Here is a 24,273-nt window from a genome sequence, read left to right as displayed (position 1 = left end):
CAGGTTTAGACAGTACATTTGGATTGGCTCAGGCTTGGAGGGCTGAATGGCCTGTTCCTGTGCTGTAAATTTTCTTTGTTCTTTGTACTAATATAAAACTTTCTGATGGGTAAAACATAATAGATACTAGTTAGATGGGTAATATCAGAATGGAGGGTTTCAGAGGTTCAGTCTTGGGACTATATTGTCTCTTGTTCATATCAATGAGTTGCATTCTGAAGCCTCAAGTAAATTGGGGCTACATCAAGCAGATGATATCAATTTTAGTCCACAATGAAATAAAGAGACGCCGAAATTACAGCATGAGGTGTTTAAAATGCATAAATGCAACAAACAGAGCAACAGCAGGCTAAATGTAATGCATATAATTATAAGATTGAACGAAAAGAGAAAAGAGGAGTAACATATATACTTCTGAACAGTTATTAATCTAGTTAAGGCTAAGTTGCAAGACACATAGACTCAATATTCAACAACTTCCATAATGCAGAGTAGCAGTCAATGAAGCTAATCAAATGTTGAACTGCTTAACCCAAACAGCAAAATGGCATTTTGATCAAGATTACAGTAACCAGGTTAGAGCATACCTTGATTATCATATCTATCTTCAAAAGCAAAGGAAGTATTCAAATACTGGGGGGGAGGGGAAGGTTGTTCCAATAGACCCATTTCAGAGAACTGAGCATAAATTTCAGGCTGGCAATGTATTGTACTCTCATGCAGGACTGAGAATGTCTCTAAGGTATTCCAACGTGACAAATATCCAATATTTAAGTGAGGGCCAATCTGCCTATTTAGAAATACATAAAGGATCACTATTTGACGAGAAGCAGTGGCATTCTCAATTGACACTCTCAATATCCTGGCCAATGCTATCGCTTAACCAGCACTATTAAACAGGTAAAAGTTATATTTCTGCTTGTAGGAGCAGTTGCTATAGAACAACTGTGACTATGCTTCACAGAGTATTTAATTGACTCCAATGCTTCAGGGTGTCTGGGGTCATGAGAGTGTATATAAATGCAAGACATTTTTTTCCTTTTTTTGTGTGACAGCCCTGAACACAACAATGTCTACTTACATAATTTTCAATAAAGATATCCACGCCTGGGGGGTGGCACAGTGGGTCAATGGTGTCTCACAGTGCCAACAACCCAGATTTAATTCCAACCTTTGATATCTGTCGGTGTGAAGTTTGCATGTTCTTCCCGTGTCTATTTGGGTTTCTTCAGAGTGCTCTGGTGTCCTCCCACAGTCCAGAGATGTGAAGGTTAGGTGGATTGGCCATGCTAAATTGCCCCAAAGTGTCAAGGGATGTGCAGGCTAGGTGGGTTGTGAGGGATTATGAGGATAGGGTGGAGGTGCTGTATGCCTTTTGAAGGGTCAATGCAGCCTTGAAGGACTGAATGGCCTCTTTATGCACAATAGAGGTTGTATGATTCTATCCTGCACTCAACAGGGGCATTTCTTTGATCCAACTTCTAATTCCAAACCTATTATTTCACTTAGATAAGCAAAACGCAAGAGTAGAGTATTAGAAAATACACCTTTTATGTGATGTTTATGACAGAATCTCGCTTACAAAAGAACAACTTTCATTTCTTTATCACCTTTCACAAACTCAAATTGTCCCAAAGCCCTTTATGGTCAATAAAATAGCTTCAAGTGTAGCAACTGTTGTAACGGAGCAGCAAATTTCTGCATCTTGCATTTTTTATTCTGTGGCTTTTAAATAAATAAATAATTCTTCAACTCACAGAGGGAATCTGCCAGTGACATTTAAAATTTCAATCCACTTCTTATGTCCAGTTATTTTTACCTATAAATTGGACAAGGAGGACGTGCTTCACATTCTCTTTCTTCATACAGAGTATCTGGACACTCCTGTCCTCCATTGTCAGGCTTCTGAATGATTATTCTGTAGCGAGACTGTTTGACAAAGGAAGAGTTACCTGAAGAAAATCAAATTGATAGAGAAATAATCAGAGAATTTGCTTATGTGAAAACTAGACATTTAAGCTGGAAAATGATTTTATAAAAAAAACTTTGCTTTATTTATTCTTCCTTCCACCAAACTTACACATATGTACATAAAGTAAATAGTGCCCTCCAGAAGAAAAAAGGCAGAAACATAGAAGCTAGGAACAGGAATAGGCCATTCAGCCCTTCAAGCCCACCCCACCATTCAATTTGATCATGGCTGATCATCCAACTCAGTACTCTGTACTTGCTTTTTCTTAATACCCTTTGATTCATTTTTAGCCCGAAGAACCAAATCTAACTCCTTGTTGAAAGCATTCAATCTTTTGGCTTTAACCATTTTCTGTGGCAGAGAACTCTAGAGGCTCACTAATCTCTGGGTGAAGAAATTTCTCCTCATCTCAGTCCTAAATGGTCTACCTGATAGGCTCTATCTTTAAAATGTGACCCCTTAGCTCTGGAATCCCCAGTCATCAAGACCATCCCTCCTGCATTTACCTTGTCTAGTCTTGTTAAAATTTTACAAGTTTCAATGAGATTTACCCTAATTCTTTTCAAATCCAGTGAATATAGTCCCAACAAGTCCAATTTCTTTTCATATATCAATCATGGCATCCCAGGAATCAGTCAAGTAAGTCTTCATTGCGCTCTCTCCATAGTCAGAACATCCTTCCTCAGATAAGAAAATCAAAACCACATGTAAGTGGTCTCACCAAAACCCTGTACAATTTAGCAAGACACCCCTGCTCCTGTCTTTGAATTATCTCGCCACGAAGACCAACATACAATTTGCCTTCTTTGCTGTCTGCTCCACCTGCATTTTAATCTTCAGTGACTGGTGTACAAGGACACCTAGATTTTGTTACACCTCATCCTTTCCCAATGCATTGTTTTTCAGATAATAATCAGCTTGACTGTTTTTGCTACCAAAGTGGATAACTTCTCATTTATTCACATTATCCTTCTTTTGCCAAGCATTAGCTTATTCACTCAACTGGTCCAGATCATTCTGAATCATCTCTGCATCTTTCTCACAGCTCACCTTACAAAGTGTTGTGTTGTCTGCAACTTTGAAGATATTACATTTAGTTCCCTCATCTATATATTAATATTTATTGTGAATAACTGAGATTCTAGCACTGATCCCTATTGTACCACAATAGTACTCCTGCTGCTTGAAAAAAGACCCATTTATTCCTACTCTTTGTTTCCTGTTTACCAGCCAGTTCTCTACCTGTCATTCCATTACCCCAATCCCTTGTATTTCCATATTACATGCTAACTTCTATGTGTAACCTTATCAAAAATCTTCTGAAAATCCAAGTAAACCACATCTAATGGCTTCCCTTATCAATTTTATTTGTTACATCCTTGAAAAATTCCAGTAGACTCGTCAGGTATTAATTTCCTTTAATAAATCCATGTCGACTCTACCAATCCTGTCACGTTTTCCAATTGATCTGCTTTTAAATGTTTTATCATGGACTCTAGCATTTTTCACAAAGACTGATACCAGGCTAAGCAATCCATAATTTCCTTTTTCTCTATACTGCCTTTTTTAAATAGTGGGGTTACATTAGTCTCCCTCCAATACATCAGAACTGTTCCAGAGTTTATACAATTTGAAAGATGACCACTAATGGATCCAGTATTTCAAAGCTACTTCCTTAAGTACTGTTGGATGTAGATGGTTAGGCCCAGGCCTTCATCCCATCAATTTCCCTCATACCATTTCCCTACTATTATTGATTTCCTTCAATTCCTTCTTCTCACTGGACACCGAGTTCTTCATATTATTGGGACCATTATTTGTGTCTTCCTTTGTAAATACAGAATGAAAATATGTATTTAATTTGTCTGCTCTCTCTTTGTTCCTCATTATAAGCTTCCTGGTTTTTGACGATCTAATTACATTTGTCTTCACTAATCTTTTTTCACTTCACAAACCTATGGACGGTTTTGTAAGCAGCTTGTATGGTATCTGCAAGCTTACTCTTGTACTCTATCTTCCCTTCTTAATTAATCCCTTAGTCTTCCTTTGTTGAAATTAAAACTGCCCCCAGTGCTCAGATCTGCTACTTTATTTGGCCAGTTTGAATGCCCCTTCCTTGGATCTAATACTATCCTGAATTTCCCTTGTTAGTAATGTTTGGGCCACATTTTCTATTTATTTCTGTCAGGAATGAATAATTGTTGAAGCTCTTCCAAGCATTTTGTAAGTGTTTGCCATTACCTATCCACCAAAGTTCCTTTAAATTACATTCTCCAGTTGATCACAGTCAGTTTGCAATGATACATTTTTTTTTAATTTAGATTTAGGGTCCTAGTCTCAGAATCAACAATGTCACTCTCCACCTTAATGAAGAATTCTATCACAATAAGGTCACTCATCCCTAAAGGATCTTTCACAACTAAATTGCCAGGCATAGCTTTCCCAGTGCCAAGTCTAGAATGGCCTTTTCTCTAGTTGATTGTTCTCAGCGTATTGGCCCAGGAAACTGTGCTGTACTCACTCCAGGAATTTCTCCGCTGCAGTATTGTTGCAGATTTGATTTTCCCAATCTGTATGCAGTTTAAAGTCACCAATAAATACAGCTGTATCTTTTTTTTTGCTTGCATCTATAATTTCCTGTTTAATGTCTTCCTTAATCTTACTGTTTCAGTTTGGAGGTTTATAGCATTTTCTGCCCATTCGTGTTTCTAAGTTCTACCTGTTCAGATGCTGTTTCACTGGAGCTAATATCCCTCCTCACTATTGTGTTAATTCCTCTTTCACGAACAATGTTACCCACTTCCTTTTTGCTTTTGTCTTCCATTTCCAAATATCCCTGGATATTCAGTTCCTACCTCTGGTCACCCTCTGCCTGTATTCCTGATGAAGGGCTTTTGCCCGAAACGTCAATTTTACTGCTCCTCGGATGCTGACTGAACTGCTGTGCTTTTCCAGCACCTCTAATCCAGAATCAGGTCACCCTACAGCCATGTGTCTGCAATCCCAAATACATCAGACCTATTTATATTTCTCTGTGCAATTAGTTCATCCATTATATGGCAAATCTTCTGTGCATTAAAACATGAGGCATTAAGGCTTATCTTTTTAACATTTTCAATCCTGTTTCCATTATTTGCATCGTGGTCCTGTGTGATTCTTGCCCTTGAATTCTCTGCCTATCACTTTTCTTATTTCCCATTCTATCTTTTGTTTTTGCCCTAGTGTCCCTCTTTTGTCTCCCTGTTTAGGTTCCCATTTTCCTGCCATTTTAGTTTAAACTATCCCCAACTCCCCTCAGAGGCAGGCAACCCTATCTCTGATGTCTCCCCAATCTACATTAAGCAAATTGTATACTGACCCAGAATGATTTATCATTTCAGTTTACCATTTTCTGTAAGAAAGTAAGCATTTTCCAGTCACTGCTTCCCTCTGACAGTCTGGCTGAGATTAAAATCTCACCATAGGGAAAATCAAAAATTCAAATTCCAATTTGTCAATCTATTGCACAATACCCTTGGGACAGGAGGCACTAAATATATGTCACTACTCCATAAAATGTCAATACAAAATAGAACAACTTTACAAATGATTAACAGTTGATATTAAATCTACTTAAAATTTCCAATGTTTACAAATGTTTCTAGATGATGAAGTAATCCTATGCCTGACTTCACTTGTCAGTGGAAGAAAATCTTGGATTTTAGTAGTCAACGAAGTGGCTTCACTTACCCAGTCAAACTCATGAAATCAAATTTGTTTCTTTAATGGATACAGTACACTGTGCACTTTTAATCACTGTGCATTGGTTGAGTTAACAAAATTCAAGGGCAATGTCACCAAGAACTCCAGAGACACTGGTCAACACCCTCACTGTGCAACCATTCAGTAAAATTTTAATTAACGGGATTGTGTTATAATGGTCATTGGAGTAAAACAGCTCTTTACTCCTGCAATTGTGAACCAGTCTTGTTCATGATAGTTGGAGGAGTTTGTTAATTAAATTTGAATTCTTTTCTCTTGGCTTATTTTTAAAGGGAGATCTGCATGTTTAACTTTTCTCAAATGTAATGCAATTACTGAAATACTGTCGTTAGAAATTTATTGCATTTTATAAAATCTATGTATTCAACCAGAGATACATTTAAGAGATCATATCTTATGGGTCTTACAGCCCACATAGATACATATCATAATAAATGGTATGACAACACTCAGATCTTCAACCACAGTTTATTATGAGAGCTTTAACAAAGCAAAGTCAATTTTGGAGGCCTTTACATGATAAAAATCATTTAAGTTTTCTATATTTGAACACACATCCCTTTCTTTATTTGTTCATTTAAAAATATGTTCACCATGTTCAATTCATCTTCCATTCAGCTGTCACCAATACCCTTCAAAGAATGTTGTCTTTCAGCTGGAGTTAAATTCCTCCTCGACATCATGCACACTCTGCACTAACCATTGCATCTGGTTCTTACCAAACACAAATGTAGAGACAGAAGACAGAGTGAGAGCAAATGATATAAAGAGAGAATTAACGCAATGATACAATGACGAGAGCTAACAGGCAACTTAAAACAGAAGCTAAAGAATGGAAAGAGAATGAGAAATGATGGTAACAAAGACACGAAAATGGAATGAAAAAGGTGAGCAAAGAGAGAGAGAAACAGCTGGGTGAACAGAGGAAAAAGTAGCAACATAAACAGTGTCTATCATCCATAATTTTTGACTGCCAGTCAATAGTTCCACAGCAGACACATTAGTAGACATATTATAAATTTCCATTGTCTTTTTTTATGACTTGCATGTGTAGTGACAAGCTTCTCACAACTGTAATGTGTTGGTAATGTTCAGTAAAAAGCCACTGACAACAGCATTTGATAAGAAATATAAATAGGTTTGGGTTCATAATAAGCTATTAAATGGACCCTGATGTTTCTGATGTTGGTAGAATATAAACTGCATGTTGTCTATAAATTGAAATGATAACTTGTAGCCAGTACGAAGTATAGGGATCAATGATTGCACAGCTAAACAGACGGAATAAAATTGTAAGATGCTAGCAAGAGCTCAAACTTGCCTGTACTATTTAACACCAGCTGTACCTCTTAAAAAGGTGGTACATTTTGGTTGGAAAATGCACTGGAAGTCATTGTAATCTTGTGTTTGACATGAGAAAAGCACAAAAATGACACGACATGAAGGAGAACTGTTGTAATTCCAGATATCAGTCATGCCCAGTATTTTATATATTCTGATAATCAAACACTAGTAACTTGTGGCTTGTTCACTGTCACTAATCGTCCTTTCTATTCTGAGCCTCAGGGCTGCCTAACTAACAGAGGTAGAGAGTCTTAAAAAGAAGAGATATTTGTCTTACAGGACAAAGTTATTGAATGATACTAGTTGGTGCAACATTAATGACAATAATTATAACAATTAGGAGCCAGGCATGTCACATCTGTCTTCATCAGAATATCGTGCAAGCCAACCTGTTTCTTACACAGAGACTGCGTGACATCTGAGATTGGGTGGAGCGAATGCAACTTCAGCATTAACATTGTCAAGGACACCACCTTGCACTGAAACAGCAGGCTCTAAGATTTTCTGACATTGAACTGATGGCTTTGGTCAAGAAGGTAGAGAACATGAGAGGAATTGTCCATTCACAAGGGACCAGGATGCCTTTGTGTTAACCTCTGAGAAAGTACTGGGATCAATTAGTCTCGGAGATCAATGCAAATATGCTAAACCCTGTCTTCCTGGATTCAGGCCACAAAGCTTTCAATGACAGCACTCAAGTTGTTAAGGTCAGTGAATGTACTTTCAAATAATCTACAAGTAAGTACTTCTACAAACTTTAAAACTGCAGTACTGGCACCTAGTGTATAAATCAGAAAAGATTCCGGAATGATGGGACAAATGGGATTTGAGGAGAAAATATAGCTGGTGCAAGTGGGGAGAAGATTCCCAGAAGGAGTTTGATAAGGTGCCACATCAAAGATCATTGCAGAAAATAAAAGCTCATGGTGTTCAGCTAACATACTGGCATTGACAGAAGATTGGCTGGCGAACAGGAAGCAGAGAGTAAGAATAAATAGTTCTTTTCTGGCTGGTGAATGCCACAGGGTTTGCTGCTGGAGCCTTAACACTTTACAATTTATATAAATGATTTGGATGAATTGACTGAAGGCATGGTGGCCAAATTTGCAAATAGTCAGGAAAGCTATAGAATGTCACATTTTATTATGAGGGAAATTAAATCTATAAGTAGGGAACACAGGGTATTGGTGAGCCATCATCTGGAGTGTTGTCCACAGTACTGGTCACTGTACCTCTGGAAGGATGTTAATGCACTGGAAGCACCACAGCCTGAAATAAGCAGATTGCTTTATCTGGCAAGACTAGACAGGTAGGTCTGTACCCTCTGGAGTTTGGAAAATTCAGAGATAACTTAATTAAACATATAGGATTCTGAGTGGATTTGACCAGGTGATTGTGGAAAGAATGATTCCTCTTTTGAGAGAGTCTAGAACTAGGGGTCATGGTTTACAAATAAGGGATCATCCATTTAAAACAAATAGACAATGCTGGATTTATCCTACTTTTTTTGATTGGACAGGACCTACCTGATCAATTATCCACAGTGTGGAGTCAACGCAAATGTTCTGGACAGATTAGAATATATTCACTTCTTACAGGTGTGGTCCGTTTTCAATCAGGTTCGTAGTCTGTGCTGTGTACCTCATTCTCAAGCATGTTTCCTGAATTTAACTGAATTGAATGGGACTTGGTATCTCTGATGTCGGAGAATTTAATATTAGCAATTATGGTGGAAAGGTAGTTTGGGGGTGCACTGATTTAGAAGCTGAACAAGTGCAGGAAAGAGAATCAGCAAAATGTTTCCTCCTGCATGTTTGACATATGGCCTTAAGACATCATAGGATTAAGAGGTAAAGTGGAGGGTTCCCTAATTGTACATCACTGACCTCTGTGAATCCTTTCTACCAGTCGGACAGGATATAAATGGCACAGTCTAGGACATCAACTAACGTGTGATTCTGTGGGAATGACTGTGGGAATATGGCTCCAGTAAATTGTCAGCCTGAATGCTCTGTCAACTGTAATTCCTGTTTTAACAATTTGACAAAACTGAGTGACTTGCTTGTCCTTTTCAAGGGGCTGTTAAGATTCTGGTGTGTGATTCTGGAGGTTGTATCTATCCAAATGATAAATAACTATAAGTATGATTTCCAAAAGTAAACTGAATCTGTTGGGTACATGTGGTAATCAAAAAGTTTCAATAATAAAAACAATTTAAGACATTCATCAAAGATATGTTGCATTTAAAAATAAAAATAGCAAGAAAGATCCATATTTGGCTTACTCAGGAAGTTAAGGCTGGTATTTGATTAAAAGAACAGGCTTATAATATTGCAAAGAAAAGTGCTAAGCCTCGGGACTGGAAGTATTTTAGAAATGAGAAAAGAGTGCCCAAAGTGTTACTGAAAATAAATAAAACTAGAATATTGAGATTAAACTATGAGAAATATATCAAATTGTAAGAGATTTTTTTCTAAGTACAGAAAAAGGATATGAGTAGCTAAAGTAAATGTTGGTACATTACAGGCAGACACAAGAGAATTTACGAGGAATGAGAAAATAGAAGAAGATGTTAAATAAATATTTTGTACCTGTTTTCACCACAGAACACACCAATTGTATCAAGAAGCTAAGAGTAACCAAATGACTAATGAGAGTGAGGAACGAAAAGTAATTACTATCAATAGAGTAAAGAAAAGAAACTCAAGTGACTAATAGTCAACAAATTCCAAGGATCTGATGGTCAACACTTTACGTAAGAAAGAGGAAAGTCAAGAGAAAATGGAAGCACTGATAATGATTTTACAAAATATCCTAGATCTTAGAAAAATATGACTGTGTTGAAAGTAAACAAACACAACATCATTTAAGGACATAGGAAGTGCATTTACAGGCAACCATAAGTCAGTTAGCTTGATGTCACAGTCATGGTAAAAAGATTGAATTTTGCTGGCTTGGCAGGTAATCTGACATCAGGGTAGAAAGCCAGAGTAAACACTCAAAATCATAAGCTGGTACTATGTCTGTAAGAAGTGGAAGCTATTGGAGCCCATTCAGCTGCTCCATCATTCTGTAGCATCGTGCTCAATCTTTAAATCCCTTGATTTCCTGACACAGTAAATATCTGTCTACCTCAGCAGTGAACATATTTAAGAATGAAGCATCAATGACCTTGTGGGGTTGAGAATTCCAAAGATTTGGATTGTGTCTCCAAATTCTACATTTTGCCAACAGGCAAACAACCTTAGTGTTTATCGGTTTATCAGTCTGTTTATCAGTATCAGACTCATACCAGATGCACCTTCAGGGTATTCCATTGTTCCTTAATCGACTTTACTCGAGACCAGGAGTCATTAACTGTGATGAACTTCATCTTAACTTTACTTTTTTTATTATTATGTATGACTTCTGTCATTGATGTTGGTAGCCTGGTACCCTTATAAAACTTCTCACTGTATTTTTCATGTAAAAGTACACATGGCAATAAATTTCTATTCTATCTTGTTCCATTCTATTCCATAGGCATTGTCACCAATGAAGGTGGTCCCCAACAACTAGAGCAATTACCATGGAGGATTTCACCCTGCCTTCACCAATCCATTGCCCCATCCCTTTCTGGTGCCCGCCTGTTTGGTCCCAGTGATCCTACCTCTAGTTGGACTGTGAAGGGATCAGTGCTCACTTTTGAAAATAGCATTCCCAACTATAGCTTATTCTGCGAAGACTGAAGAACTGCCACCCCTCAAAGAGGCTGAGAGACTCATGTGCATGTCTGCCCATCATTTAAATGAACAGAAATCTGGGAACAAGGCAGTTAACTACTTGAAAACTGACAAGTAATGCTTGGTGCTCTCAAAAGGCAAACCCTTTATACTGAAACTGTTCTCTACTAGTGTCCTTATGAATGCTTCTCTTACAGCCAAGACTCACCATTAGTTCAGCAGGTCTACATTAACTACTGAGGTGAATTGTTGACTTTTCCTGAATGAAATCTTTGTATAGTTATCATTAGTCGTTTTTACTGAATCTCTTTTAACAATGTTTTAACGTTGATTGAAGCGAAAATAAAAGACGTGAAATGGTTATTGTCTCTGTTGCTGCAATTATAGATGCTGTGTATGATTGACACTTCCATAGGTTTGTAGGAATAATGGGTTTCTTTTCAAAGAAAATTTCTGAATCAGTCTTTGTTTCCCTCAACATTTTCCATGTATTTTCCTTATTATGTGGCTCAATGGTTCACTGCATAGCATGTACTTGTTGGATGGGCATTTGACTGGCAAGCATGTAGGCAGCTCAGAGAGTATGAAGGAGATATATGGATCATGGAGGGGCATGAAAGGCATGAGATGGCATGGGGGTGGGTGAGTGTCATCAAATATACCATCAATATACATTATTCTCAATATACATAAACAATTTAGATGAATGAATTGAAAGCAATATCTCCAAATTTGCAGACAGCACTAAGCTGGGTGGCAGCATGTGCTGTGAGTAGGATGCTAAGAGGCTGCAGGGTGACTTGGGTAGGTTAGCTTGAGTGGTCAACTACTGTGCAAATAATGTAGACAAATGGGAGATTATCCACTTTGGTGGCAAAAACAGAAAGGCGGATTGCTATCTGAATGGTGGCAGTTTATGAAAAGGTGAGATGCAATGAGACTTGGGTGGGGTCATGGTAGAACAGTGGCTGAAGGTTGGAATGTAGGTGCAACAGGCAATGAGGAAAGAAAATGGCATGCTTACCTTCATAGCGAGGGGATTTGAGTATTGGAGTAAGGATGTCTTGCTACAGTTATACAGGACCTTGGTGAGGCCCACTTTGAGTATTGTGTGCAGTTTTGCTCTCCTAGTCTGAGGGAGGACATGCTTGCTATTGAGGGAGTCCAGCGAAGGTTCATTAGACTGATTCCCAGAATGGCAGGACTGACAAATGAGGAAAAGCTGGATCTGCTGGGCCTGTACTTACTGTAAGTTAGAAGAATGAGGGGAATCTCAGAAACATATGAAATCCTGAAGGGGCTGGACAGTTTTGATGCAGGAAGAATGTTCTCAGTATTGGGGAAGTCGAAAACAAGGGGTCACAGTATAAGAATAAGGAGTAAGCCTTTCAGGACTGAGATAAGGAAGAATTTCTTCAGAGAGTTCTGAAACTATAGAATTTTCTACCACAGAAAGCTGTTAGAACCAATTCATTTGATATATTCAAGAGGGAGCTGTACGTGGTTTTTGCGGCTAAAGGGATGAAGGGTATGAGGAGAGGGTGGGAATGGGATACTGAAATTATATGATCAGCCATGATCGTATTGAATGATGGTGTAGGCTCAAAGGGCTAAGTGACCTACTCCTGCACCTATTTTCTATGTTTCTATGTGTGGGCAGGGAGTGAAAAGTGAGAATTAGAGGGCTTCTGAAAAATAGGGAAGAAACTCTGGAGACCCAATGTGGATTTTAAAACTAGAATGTATCACCCACTACATGATGAGAGTGGTAGTAACACTACTTGCAGCACCTTTTAAGTTGGGAAATTTCACAACTCAGTGGCAAAACTCTGCCTCACAATCTCTGGTTACAAGTCCAGTGACATAGCATTCTGCAGTGCTTGTTATAACTTCCATCCATAGTATTTTGCTTTGACAGAAATATCTGTGATCTACTTCAGTGGTTTTCTGCATTTCAAACTTAAATTTCCTTCCTGCCAGGAAACATATATCAGACTCAACATGAAGTCCTTAATATAAAATGAAATTCACAGACACTGCACAGATTTTTTTGAGAGCTTTGCGGAGGTGTTACAGAATTGCAATGTGATCATTTCTCTGGATTCATGCTGATCAATACTTTGAACAAAATCTCTGAGGCAATGTAAATTCTACATAGCTACACTGTAAATGAGTGAAATGACTCCAAGTTATTCTAAGAAGATGAGCTTTAAGATAAGTTTCCAAACCTGTCGATATTATTTTGCTCAAGGACATCCAGATAAAAATGCCCCAAGTTTATCAAATGTTCACCATAATGGAAAATTTAGAAACAGAGCATAGAAGGAAATCAATATTTCTCAATGTCATGAGTTTAGTTATGACAGGGTTTTTGCTAGAATTATTTTATGTTCAAGTTTTCAACACTTTTATAAAAAATGAAAACCTCTTTAATGTACTCTACAGAAGCATGTTAAATGAGTTTGAAAATAGCACAATCTTTAATTCAGCAAAGATAGAAATCTTGCAAGACAAAAATGATAGTTGAAACATCAGGTTATATAGGCACCAGTCAATTTATATACAGATTCTTTTTTTTTTGTATTACATATCTTGAAGACAGTGAATTGTTATTTGGCAAATAATTAGCTTCCAGGTTTGTGACATATCAAAGCAAGATTTTATTTTTTAAAATGATAACTAAAAACAGATGGACATCGATATTTACAAACCAGTATTTGGTGCCCATCCTTAATTGCCCTTGAACTGAGTGCTGTGCTAGTCCACTTAAAAGGCAGTTAATAGTCAACCACATTGCTGGGGTCTGAAGTCACAAGTAGGGACAGTCAATTTTGTTCCCTCACAGTGATTTTTTTTACAATAATAGTCACTATTCGACTAGCTTTAAATTCAACGTTTTTATTCAAGCATCAGCATCTGGCATACTATGAGTTAAAACCATGCCTACAAAACACTAACCTGGGCCTCTGGATTACTCATCCTGTGATATTACTATCATGCCCTCACCTACCCAGAGTTCGATCATAATGTGTGAGCAGATAGGTAAAAACAAGGACTGCAGATGCTGGAAACCAGATTCTAGATTCGAGTGGTGCTGGAAAAGCACAGCAGTTCAGGCACCACCCGAGGAGCAGGAAAATCGACGTTTCAGGCAAAAGCCCTTCATCAGGAATAGAGGCAGGTCTCCACCCTGCAGGCACTCTGCCTCTATTCCTGATGAAGGGCTTTTGCCCGAAACATCGATTTTCCTGCCCCTCGGATGGTGCCTGAACTGCTGTGCTTTTCCAGCACCATTCTAACCTAGAATGTGTGAACAGATATCTACTCTGCTAAAATATGTTTTTCTTTATTACTCAGCAATGAGCCTTTCATGGAGATGTATCTGTCCTGAGAAGAAAGCAATAACAAATCTAAAATTGATTTAATCCTCGAGCATTAGTGATTTTCTCAAAGTATTTATCCACTATGGAGGATAATTTTTTTTAAAAGTTACCTTGTTGACATAGAGTAGGGCAAGGTGTCCATTCACTGAAAGGGGTGACAACGCAGTCCTTTTTACATGGTAATAGACATGGTCGAACTGTATCAGGCCTGGTGATTTCAGGACACCTAGAAATTTTGGGAGAGATGGAAAACCAAGATGTCTTTACAAAGAGCAGACTCAACAGATGCAACGAAATTCTCAACAATAATGTATAAAATAATTTTTTTGAGGAAGATTAATTCTTTCCAGTCAGGCAGATTTTCAGGTTTTCAGATATTGTTTCTTTCAAGACATAGGTTGCTGACACAAATTAAAATTACATGGTAAGCCTAAACTATTGTAGGTACATGGACAGTCATGTGATTTAACTATGTTTCCAGCCATTGCCAAAGAATTGACTTATTATGATGTACAAAACACTTCACTAAACAACAATGTTCTGTTAATGTTAGAAGGAAAACTAAATTTTGCTGCTTAATAAGTTAAGCAGGATTACTTCCAGAAAATCACTTCTCACTTATGACAGAAACTGGTTTCAAATGTCAATTTTTAAAATTTGAATATTTTTCTAATCAATATCTGACCAAAGACTGGGTTGATAAAGGTTAGTGTATGCTGCAGTTCCCTCAGTCAAATGTATTTTTCTTTAAATTAAGCTGAAGTAAAAATGTGACCATTGAACTCATTCAAATCCAACTCAGTTGTTGCACCATTACCACAATTCTATATGAGGCTCACTAAAACAGTTTGAGAAAAATGTTGCAATATGGGCATGGAATGATTCATGAAAAACTATTCCCTATATTAGTTCTCAAAATGATCTATGGAACAATACTAGATGTTTCATTGGTGAAAAAGTTAAACTTTGATGTGGCTTTTCAATTTGCACCCAATTCACAAAAATACTAATTCACGAGTAAAACGAGTATCTATACTTAATAAAAGGACAGTGCTGATTGATCAGCAAGTGGACTGAGCAATAGGTAGCAAGATTAATATGGAAAATGTATCGATTAATTATGACTGACAGTCAACAGCCAGGCTTTGTGCTGATCATCATATGTTAATCATCATATAAATATTGGTACTCTTCTGAATTGTCTTGATGAGTGCAAGATAAAACAAAACTTCAAAAAAATGCCTCTTTTGTCAGCAGTTCTCATTCTTTGCTTCATTCTCAAAATCATTGTATACTTTTCCAATAGAATTGTAATTCTTTTTATTCAGACAATATTTGTTCTCTGCATCAATTCTCAGCATGATATATGGAACAATATCCACTATTCTCTTCATTCTCAAATGAACTGTACACTTTTGCAATAGTCCATTTTCATTATAATGTTCATTCATGAGTCAAATTAAACTAGCCTTCTTAATTTATTGTCATCAATGAATTTAAATAAAAATAATTGAGCAGGAAGTCTTGACAACATTTGTCTGCATTTAATAGCATTAATAAGTTCCCTGTATTAAACACAGATGATGAGGAAGAGAAAGATGAACCTCAGAACCCTATTAGCATTGTGCATTGCAGTTATTATTTCTAATGTCTGCATATGGAAAACTCATCAGTATGATTAAGAGATTGTCCATGACATTTTAATGTGTTGTCCATTAGTGCTGGTGTGTCATTATTAGGCTGTCATTGTGATGATCTTTGTTTCTCTCCAATACATGTTAAATAAACAAGTTCCGGCTTATGTGTTCAAAAATAAACTTTCTATGGGATGAACTTAAAATATATTATGCTTATTATTCAGAACACCTTTGACATACAAAATTAATTTTACCTGTGTTATTAATTGGAAATTACAACTGAAAATATGCAATCAATTTCTGTTAGCTTGGTTAAACAATTAACTTAAAATAATATTGTTAATGTTTATGATTAGATTCCTTACAGTGTGGAAACAGGCCCTTCGGCCCAACCAGTCCATACCAACCCTCTGAAGAGTAACCCACCCAAACTCATTTCCCTCTGACTAATGCACCTAATACTATGGGCAATTTAGCATGGCGAATTCACCTGACCGGCACATCTTTGGACTGTAGGAGGAAAACCCACACAGACAGGGGAGAATGTGTAAACTCAACACAGACAGTCGCCCGAGGCTAGAATTGAACCTGGGACCCTGGTGCTGTGAAGCAGCAGTGCTAATCACTGAGCCACCATGCCACCCATAGAAGCAAAATGCTACAATGTCTGAAAATCTGAATCAAACACAGAATGCAGGAAATAGTAGATCTGGCAACATCTGAGCAAAGATTAAATTAGTATTTCTGTCATGGCTTTTCATCAGCACTGGAAAAAATTTGAGATGTAACCAAATTTTAAGTACTGATTCATGGAAAAGGAAGAAGGGGAGGAAAGAATGAATGGGAGGATCTGTGATTGAGTGAAAGGTATTAGAGATTGAATGACAAAAAGAACACTATTGCAAAGCAAAATGGATGCCTTTGGCACAGGTAAAGAAACAAAAGCTCAGTCTGGACAAGATATAAATAGGAATAGCAGATTTATTATAAACAACTGTTCTCTTAACAAGTAGATATAATGATTATGATCTGACATTTTAAGCTCACTACTGAGTCTGAAAGGCTACAAACTGTCTAACTGAAAGATGAGATGCTATTCCTCGAGTTTAAGTTGCCTTCTGCTAAAAGCCATTAAACAGCCAACTTGTTATTTTCATAAGAAAGCTGTCATGATGATGGCATATTTTAGCATTATAGTGCATGAGTAGCAATAGAGTAGGAAGGAATCCAGAAAAAGTTGCAGAATACAGAGAAAGTGCCCAAAAACAAGGATTGCATTTCAGAAAAATAGAAATTAAAAGTGTCGAAGATAAATAGCAAACATCAAAGGGAATTGAATACATGCGACAAGAGAGTATGCTATCAGATCTCACTTGAGTTTCCTTTTTCTGTTGCAATTTATTTTAGAAAGCTGTAATGTTTTTTTTTCTCCCATTCTTCAGATTTTTCAATGCTCTGCACTTCTTTTTGATCAGCAGGAAAAGCAAATAACTTGTCCCCTCATCTCTGTTAATGTTGTTTCAGAACAGGATATTAAGATAGTTTAGGTGGACTTATGTTTTTGATTTCCTTTGCTTTTCTATGTAAAACATCTGACTTCTCAATCTTCTCAAAAGCATTAGGAACTTAAAGTTCAAAGAGCCTGAGCTGCAAACTTTCATTCTTTCCAACAAAAAAAGTGCATTTCGATTTAATAAATGGGAGAATCAATGCATAAATTGTATAGAAGTTGTACCTTAAAGTAGGTCTATTAAGCATCTTTGAAGCCCATTTTACAATAACTGGCTTCCAATCCATTGGGATTTAGATCCCTCAGAGTCAGTCTGAAATGCAGGCCTCATTTCAATTGTCAATTGAGACTTTAGAATCCATTCTGCATCCTATGCAGGTTCTTAAATGTGTTTAGACATTGTGCATTGAAAGCTATGACAAGTATCTTAGCATCTTCAGCTGCTAATCTACTGATCTTATTGGAGATCAGACAGAAAATGGCTCCAAGATGCTGCTAAACCTTCTTTTCTGTGGAGTTGGTAGGGTCTGCCTAATATTTGATAAAATCCAAAATAAAAAGTGTGAGGCAACTCTGAATAAAAATGGGGTAATCCGATAAATAATTCAGTCCACAGGCTTTTCCATATTGTTGTGCTGTGTTAGGATGATATACTAAAAAAAAGTGAAACAAAATGGGTTGGGCAGAACGCACAAAAGTACAAGTCTTCACACAAGGTCAAACTAAATTAAGGTTTTTGACTTATGAGTCAATGATTTGAAAACATTGTGGTGGAGCAGCAACAACCTTCACAAATAGCAACTGAACGTATTAAATCTCAACAATAGACAAGACTCAGTGAGAATTATTTTCTTTATTACTAATAGCTTATCTAAGTTATTACTCTGAAAAGGAAATACTAATACCTTTTGGGAGTAACATGTCCAAATTTGCTTTTCATGCAAAGCACCCGTCGAGTCTGTATGCCCACAGAACACGTGGCTTCATTATTCCACCTGATTGTAGCATTGAGAGACATTACTGCTGTGTCTTCTCTGCAAGGACACCATGGTGATGTATCCCAATAGAATACCATGCAGCTATGCTCGTTACAAGATCGCCATTCTTGCAAAGCATGGCTACCAGGACAAGGATTTCCACCTAGGATGTAAAGGAGCTTTTAATTCTTCCAGATAAGATACATAAACAATATTTCACAGGGAATCATCCATTTTCATAAATTTTGAGAACACCTAATGTAGAAACATTTATTGTATCTGCATTCATAACAATTTCTTCATAAATCATACTCATGTTTAATTGATGTATTTCAATTATCATTGATTAATTCACATATGTTCATTACCTTCAGTGCAGATCTATGTGAAAAAGACTATTTTCCTAAAATGATACCATGAAGTAAAAATATCATAATCCATGCATAGGTTAAAGCTGTACACGTATGTCTGCTTTCAGCAACATGAAATTTCACATTAAAATAGACCATTATTAAGTTACAGTTGTTTTAACAATTCAGCAAATTACTGATATGTACGTAAATAGCCTATCAAGTTACAGGTGTATCCTTGGAAAGACCATTAACAAATTATCTGTAGATATATTTAAATTACTAATGCTAAATGCTTTTTTAAAATAAAATTGCAAGTGTAGTTTCAGTTAAACAGCCTGATAAATTGTTAATATATGAAATTATATAAAACATTAACAGGTTTGTAATAGTCCACTTAGAAAATTGTGTGTTCTTTACCAGTTCATTAACAGAATACAAAAGTGTTTATTAAGTAGCACAATAACTATTATCTGGTTTAATAATCCATTCACGGGTTATTCAGCCAGTACCAACCTTGGGTTTAAAAACAACATTTTATTCAATTGAAATATGTTTATTGCTTATTGATGACTTGTATGATTTATGCATTACTTTTATCTTTAACCATTATTAACTGTAAAAAAAGACTTACAATGCAATGGCAATGTCCCTATCTCTTGCCCAAGAGATCTGGCTTCAAGCCCCAACCTATCCAAAGAGTTATAGAATCATACAGCATAGAAACAAATTTACAGTCAAACGCCAGCCATGTTCCTAAACTAAACTAGTCCCATTCATAGCATTTGGCCCATATCCCTCCAAATCTTTCCTATTCAAGTATTTATCTAAATGTCTTTTACATATTGTAACTGTACCTGCAGCTATCACTTCCTCAGGCAGTTCATTCTACACACAAACCAGTCTCTGTAAAAAGGTTGCCCCTCAGGTCCTCTTTAAAACTTTCTCCTCTCACCTTAAAAAAAATACCCCCAAGATTTGAACTCCCCACTTTCAGAAATAGACCCTTGCCCTTCACCTTGTTTATGCTCCTCATGATTTTATAAACCTCAGTAAGGTCATCCCCTCAACCTCTTACGTTTCAGTCAGGTTGATCAAAAATATCTATAATCCACATTCCTCTTCAAGCTACACTGCTGCTAAATAAGGCAATTGAGCTTATGTTAACTTAGAGTTGAATCTTATGCTTTTTAGGTTAAGTCGGAGTTATGTTGAGTGTTTGGAGGATTTTTCACAATGAGGCATGATGACATTTTTGCTCTATCTAACTAAACTTGTCTCACTAACTATGTACCCTACCTCACCTGACTAAATCGTTCCTAGAACAAATTGACACTGAGTGGATAGATGCCAAAAGACAGACAACCCTTGAGTCTGTCCCATTGTTGCTGTGTATCTGGATGACCATTGGCAATCTGAAGCTGCCCTGCACATTGGTAGACAGAATCTGAGCATGATGGAGGAGTGGAAGATGGCACTGTGATTGTTCAACAAGGACATGGTGATCCTGCCAGACAGGGTGGTCCAAAGGAGAGGAATCATCTTCCTGGAGAATCAGAAGATCCCACCAGATCCCATCAGTCTGGTCTGAATTGCAACCTGGGTCAAGGGGGTCACCAGGAGATGGAGGAATAACCAGCTATGTCAAAAGAAAGTCAATGAGCTTCTCAGCTATGCCAGGGTAAGTGCCATTTTCCTCTCTTAGCTACCTCACGTTCTGCTACTCACCCAGCTTCCACTAAGGGCCATGCTTTGTCACTCTCAGTATTGGCTTCAGTATCTTTCCCACTCAGCCTCACCCTCCACATCATTAACCCAGCATGCCACCTGCCCTGCCTCCTCCCTCCCTCTCTCGGAACAACTCTCTCTGTAACTCTTGATCCCCGTAGTAACGAAGAACCTGTCTATCTCTGCCTTAAATACACTCAATGACTTGGCCTCCATAGCCTTCTATGGAAATAAGTTCAACAAATTCACCAGTCTCTTGGCTGAAGAAATTTTTCCTCATCTCAGTATCTGTACATTTCAATCAGATCCCTTCTCATCCTTCAAAACTCCATCAAGTTCAGTCCCAGAGGCCTCAACTGCTCCTCCTGTCACAGGCTCTTCATTCCTAGGTCATTCTTGTAAACCTCCTCTGGACCCCTTCCAATGTCAGTATATTGTTCCTTAGATACCAGTCCCAGAAATGCTCACAATGTTCTAAATGTGGTCTGATCAGATATTTAAACAGCTTAACAGTACATTCCTGCTCTTGTATTTTAGCATTTTCCAAATGAATGCTAACATTGTATTTGCCTTCCTAATTACTAACTGAAGCTGTACGTTAACCTTAAGGGAACCCTGAACTAGGACTCCCTATTCACTTTCTGATTCAAATTTCCAAAGCTTGTCCCAATTTAGAAAACAGTCTATACCTCTATTCTTCCTACAAAAGGGCATAACCTCACATTTTTCCACATTGTCTTCCATCTACTACTTCTTTGCCCACTCTCCTAACCTGTCCAAATCCTTCTGCAGCCTCCCTATTTCCTCAACATACCTATCCCTCCACCTATCATTGTGGCATCTACAAACTTAGCAACAAATCCCTCAGGTCCTTTGTTTAAATTGTTAGCATATAATGTAAATAGTTGTGGTCCCAGCACTGACCCCTGGAGAAAGGCACTAGCCACCAGCCTCCATATTTTGAATAAGATTTCTTTATCCACACTCTGCCTTCTGCCAGTCAGCTAATTCTCTGTTCATGTCAGTACTTTGCCCCGAACACCTTGAGCTCTTATCTTATTTAGCAGACTCCTGTACAGCACCTTGTCAAGGGCCTTCTGGAAATCCAAATAGATCACATCCATTGGCTCCCCTTTGTCTAGAGGGATACAGATTCTCTAAGTGAAGACAATATCTATGTATGGAAGGGCAAAATATGTTGGCGCAGGCTCAGAGGGCCGAAAGGCCTGTTGCTGTGCTGTATCGATCTTCTTTGTCTAACCTGTGCATTACTTGCTCAAAGAATTCTAACAGATTTGTCAGACATGACTTCCCCTCAACAAAGCCATGCTGAACGTAGCCCTATTTTATGACACATTTCCAAGTGTTCTGTAATCCCATCCTTAATCATGGATTCTAAAATATTGCAAAGTGTCCAAAGTCAAGTTAACTGGCCTATAATTTCCCATCTTCTGCCTCCTTCCCTTCTAAAACAGGGGTGTTACATTGGCCATTTTCCACTCATCTGGGATCCTCTCAGACTCCAGTGATTCCTGATAGATCACCACCAATGCCTCCACAATCTCCACAATTGTAAATCTCCCTTCCCCTACACTTTACTCATCCCTCCCCGCAGAGACGAAGACTGACTAACTTGCTGAGTCTAATTTCTGCAGTAAAAGCCACCCTTGTCCCATCCACCCAACCCCCTTTACCCTTAGTTGCTGTGGATGGACATGATGGTCTGACAGTGGCCCATCTCTTTTCATGATCCCTGTCTGGTTACTGTACATTGCGCCAACTGTGTTAGCCCTAACTCCCTGGACTGGTCACTATAGAACAACAAAACAAACCTACTCCCTGGACTGTAGAGACACCCATTCTCTGACTATAATCACCCAAAGCAGATGTCTGATTGTGGCTAATCCAGAGGACTGGCATGCAAATTTGACTGGTGGGTGTCTCAATGAACATCGATAAGGGTGGGTATGGAAGTTTATAATGACAGGCTGGATAGGCTGGGACCTTTTTTTTAACTGGAGGGTAGAAGGTTGAGAGGTGACCTTAAAGAGGTTTGTAAAATCGTGAGGGCATAGATAGGGTTAATGTTCTTTGCATTCAGATTTCAAGACTAGGAAGCATACTTTTAAGGTAAGAGCAGAGAGATTTAAAAACAAAATGGGGAGTAAATGTTTTACATAGAGATTGGTTCGTGTGCGGAATGAATTTCCTGAGGAAGTGGTGAATATGGGCACAGGTTCAACATTTTTTTAGATTAGATTACCCACAGTGAGGAAACAGCACGTTTGGCCCAACAAGTCCACACCGACCCTCTGAAGAGTAACTCACCCAGCCCCATTCCCCTACCCTATATTTACCACTGACTGGTGCACCTAACACTAGGGCAATTTAGCATGGCCAATTCACCTAACCTGCATATCGTTGGACTGTGGGAGGAAACAAGAGCACCCAAAATAACCCACGCAGACACGGGGAGAATGTGCAAACTGCAGACAGACAGTTGCCCGAGGGGGGAATTGAACTCTGATCCCTGGCACTGTGAGGCAGCAGAGCTAACCACTGAGTGACCATGCTGCCCATGTGCCTTTACAATTGTCTTTTAAAAGACACTTAGATAATTACTTGAATAGGGAAGGTATGGAGGGATATGGGCAGGAGCAGGCAGGTGAAACTAGTTTAGTTTGGGATTATGTTCTGCATGGACCGGTTGGACCGAAGGATTTGTTTCCATGCTGTATGACTCTATGACTATGACTACTTTCCTAAGATAGTAAGACATGGTTGCTTGCTTACTGCACGTGCAGTATGTTTGCCATGTTAGCCAGTGGCACATGGAACAATTATGAGATGGACATAGCACACTGCAGAATAGCAAATTGTGTGCCCTCTTGACTGAGGACTGCTGACCAGCTGCCTGGTTTCGTGACTGCATTAATTGGCACAGCAAGATAAGACTTGTATGTTGCCAGCTAAGTGGTTGGTGCTAAGACTGCAGCCCTGAGATGCAGTCTGGTCCATTCTTTGAGCTGCATACCTGTCCATGTTTGCAAAGTGTCCCTGGTGCAGCCTTCCAATACCAATTAGTGATGCTGCGTTCTGCAAGACAGGTCTGTGCTTCCAGAACACATGACCAGTATAAAAGAGAGAGAGAGGTGCCATGATGGTTATGAAGGGTTGGTTGATGCTGGATGCCAATGTCCATGGAGGAGGTGTGCACATGACTGGATTATACCCTATGATAGCTACCTTATGAGAGCTTCATCAACAGGGAGTTCATTCAGAGCAACAATAAGCTGAATCTGTCAGGTTCCTGAACTGGCTTCCACATAGAGTTATCTCGACATTGAACTTATTTGGTAAAAAAAAGCAGAATATTAATGAGACAGATTGAGCCAGTAACAAAGCATTGAAGAAACAATAATTGTCCATAGTTGGCAACTCGTTATTGCCTAGTGAGCATCACTGCTTGTGAAAAGTAGAAAAGGTAGTTTGAGTTGCTCCTGACATCAAAATGGGTCTCATGGGATTTCTCATTTGATTCTGCCACAAATCTCACCATAGACAGAAAGGATTCTGCCCATTTCTACTTCACACAATGCTTACCATATGGTGTAACTAGGTATCAAAACTGCTGCCTCCCTGAAGTAGGTGCAACAAGATTAGTTTAAAAAATAAATCTTGCACACCGATGAATAGCTGCAAACCAATGAGGTTTGAAAGTTCAAGCACACTTTTTGCAAACAGGGAGGAAGGTTTTTTTCAGTCATTTAGTCCCATTGTCCCTGACCTGAGGAAATCTAATATTAATGGCTGTTGGCTACCCCAAATGAAAATTCTATTTTCCAACAATGACAAACATTCATTTTAGTGTAAAAAAAACAACAAATA

General features: G+C 38.1%; 1 protein-coding gene across 3 annotated transcripts in view; it reads right to left on the bottom strand.

The window, feature by feature from the left end:
• Nucleotides 1-24,273, bottom strand: part of thsd7ba (thrombospondin, type I, domain containing 7Ba) — a 919,481-nt gene that overhangs the window by 389,519 nt on the left and 505,689 nt on the right. For all 3 annotated transcript variants that reach the window (XM_087989223.1, XM_087989224.1, XM_087989222.1), the window contains 3 exons: nt 18,236-18,470; nt 14,294-14,409; nt 1,820-1,952 (listed from right to left, as the gene is read on the bottom strand). In XM_087989223.1, the coding sequence (XP_087845349.1) occupies nt 1,820-1,952; nt 14,294-14,409; nt 18,236-18,470 (484 nt within the window). The remainder of the gene's footprint in view (nt 1-1,819; nt 1,953-14,293; nt 14,410-18,235; nt 18,471-24,273) is intronic.

The sequence above is a fragment of the Chiloscyllium plagiosum genome, unplaced genomic scaffold (assembly GCF_037043375.1).
Source record: "Chiloscyllium plagiosum isolate Xiang-an unplaced genomic scaffold, Cpla_swu_hap1 HiC_scaffold_7, whole genome shotgun sequence".
Lineage (NCBI taxonomy): Eukaryota > Metazoa > Chordata > Chondrichthyes > Orectolobiformes > Hemiscylliidae > Chiloscyllium > Chiloscyllium plagiosum.
The sequence above is the reverse complement of the archived record's forward strand: the minus strand, read 5'-3'. Positions and strand labels throughout refer to the sequence as shown.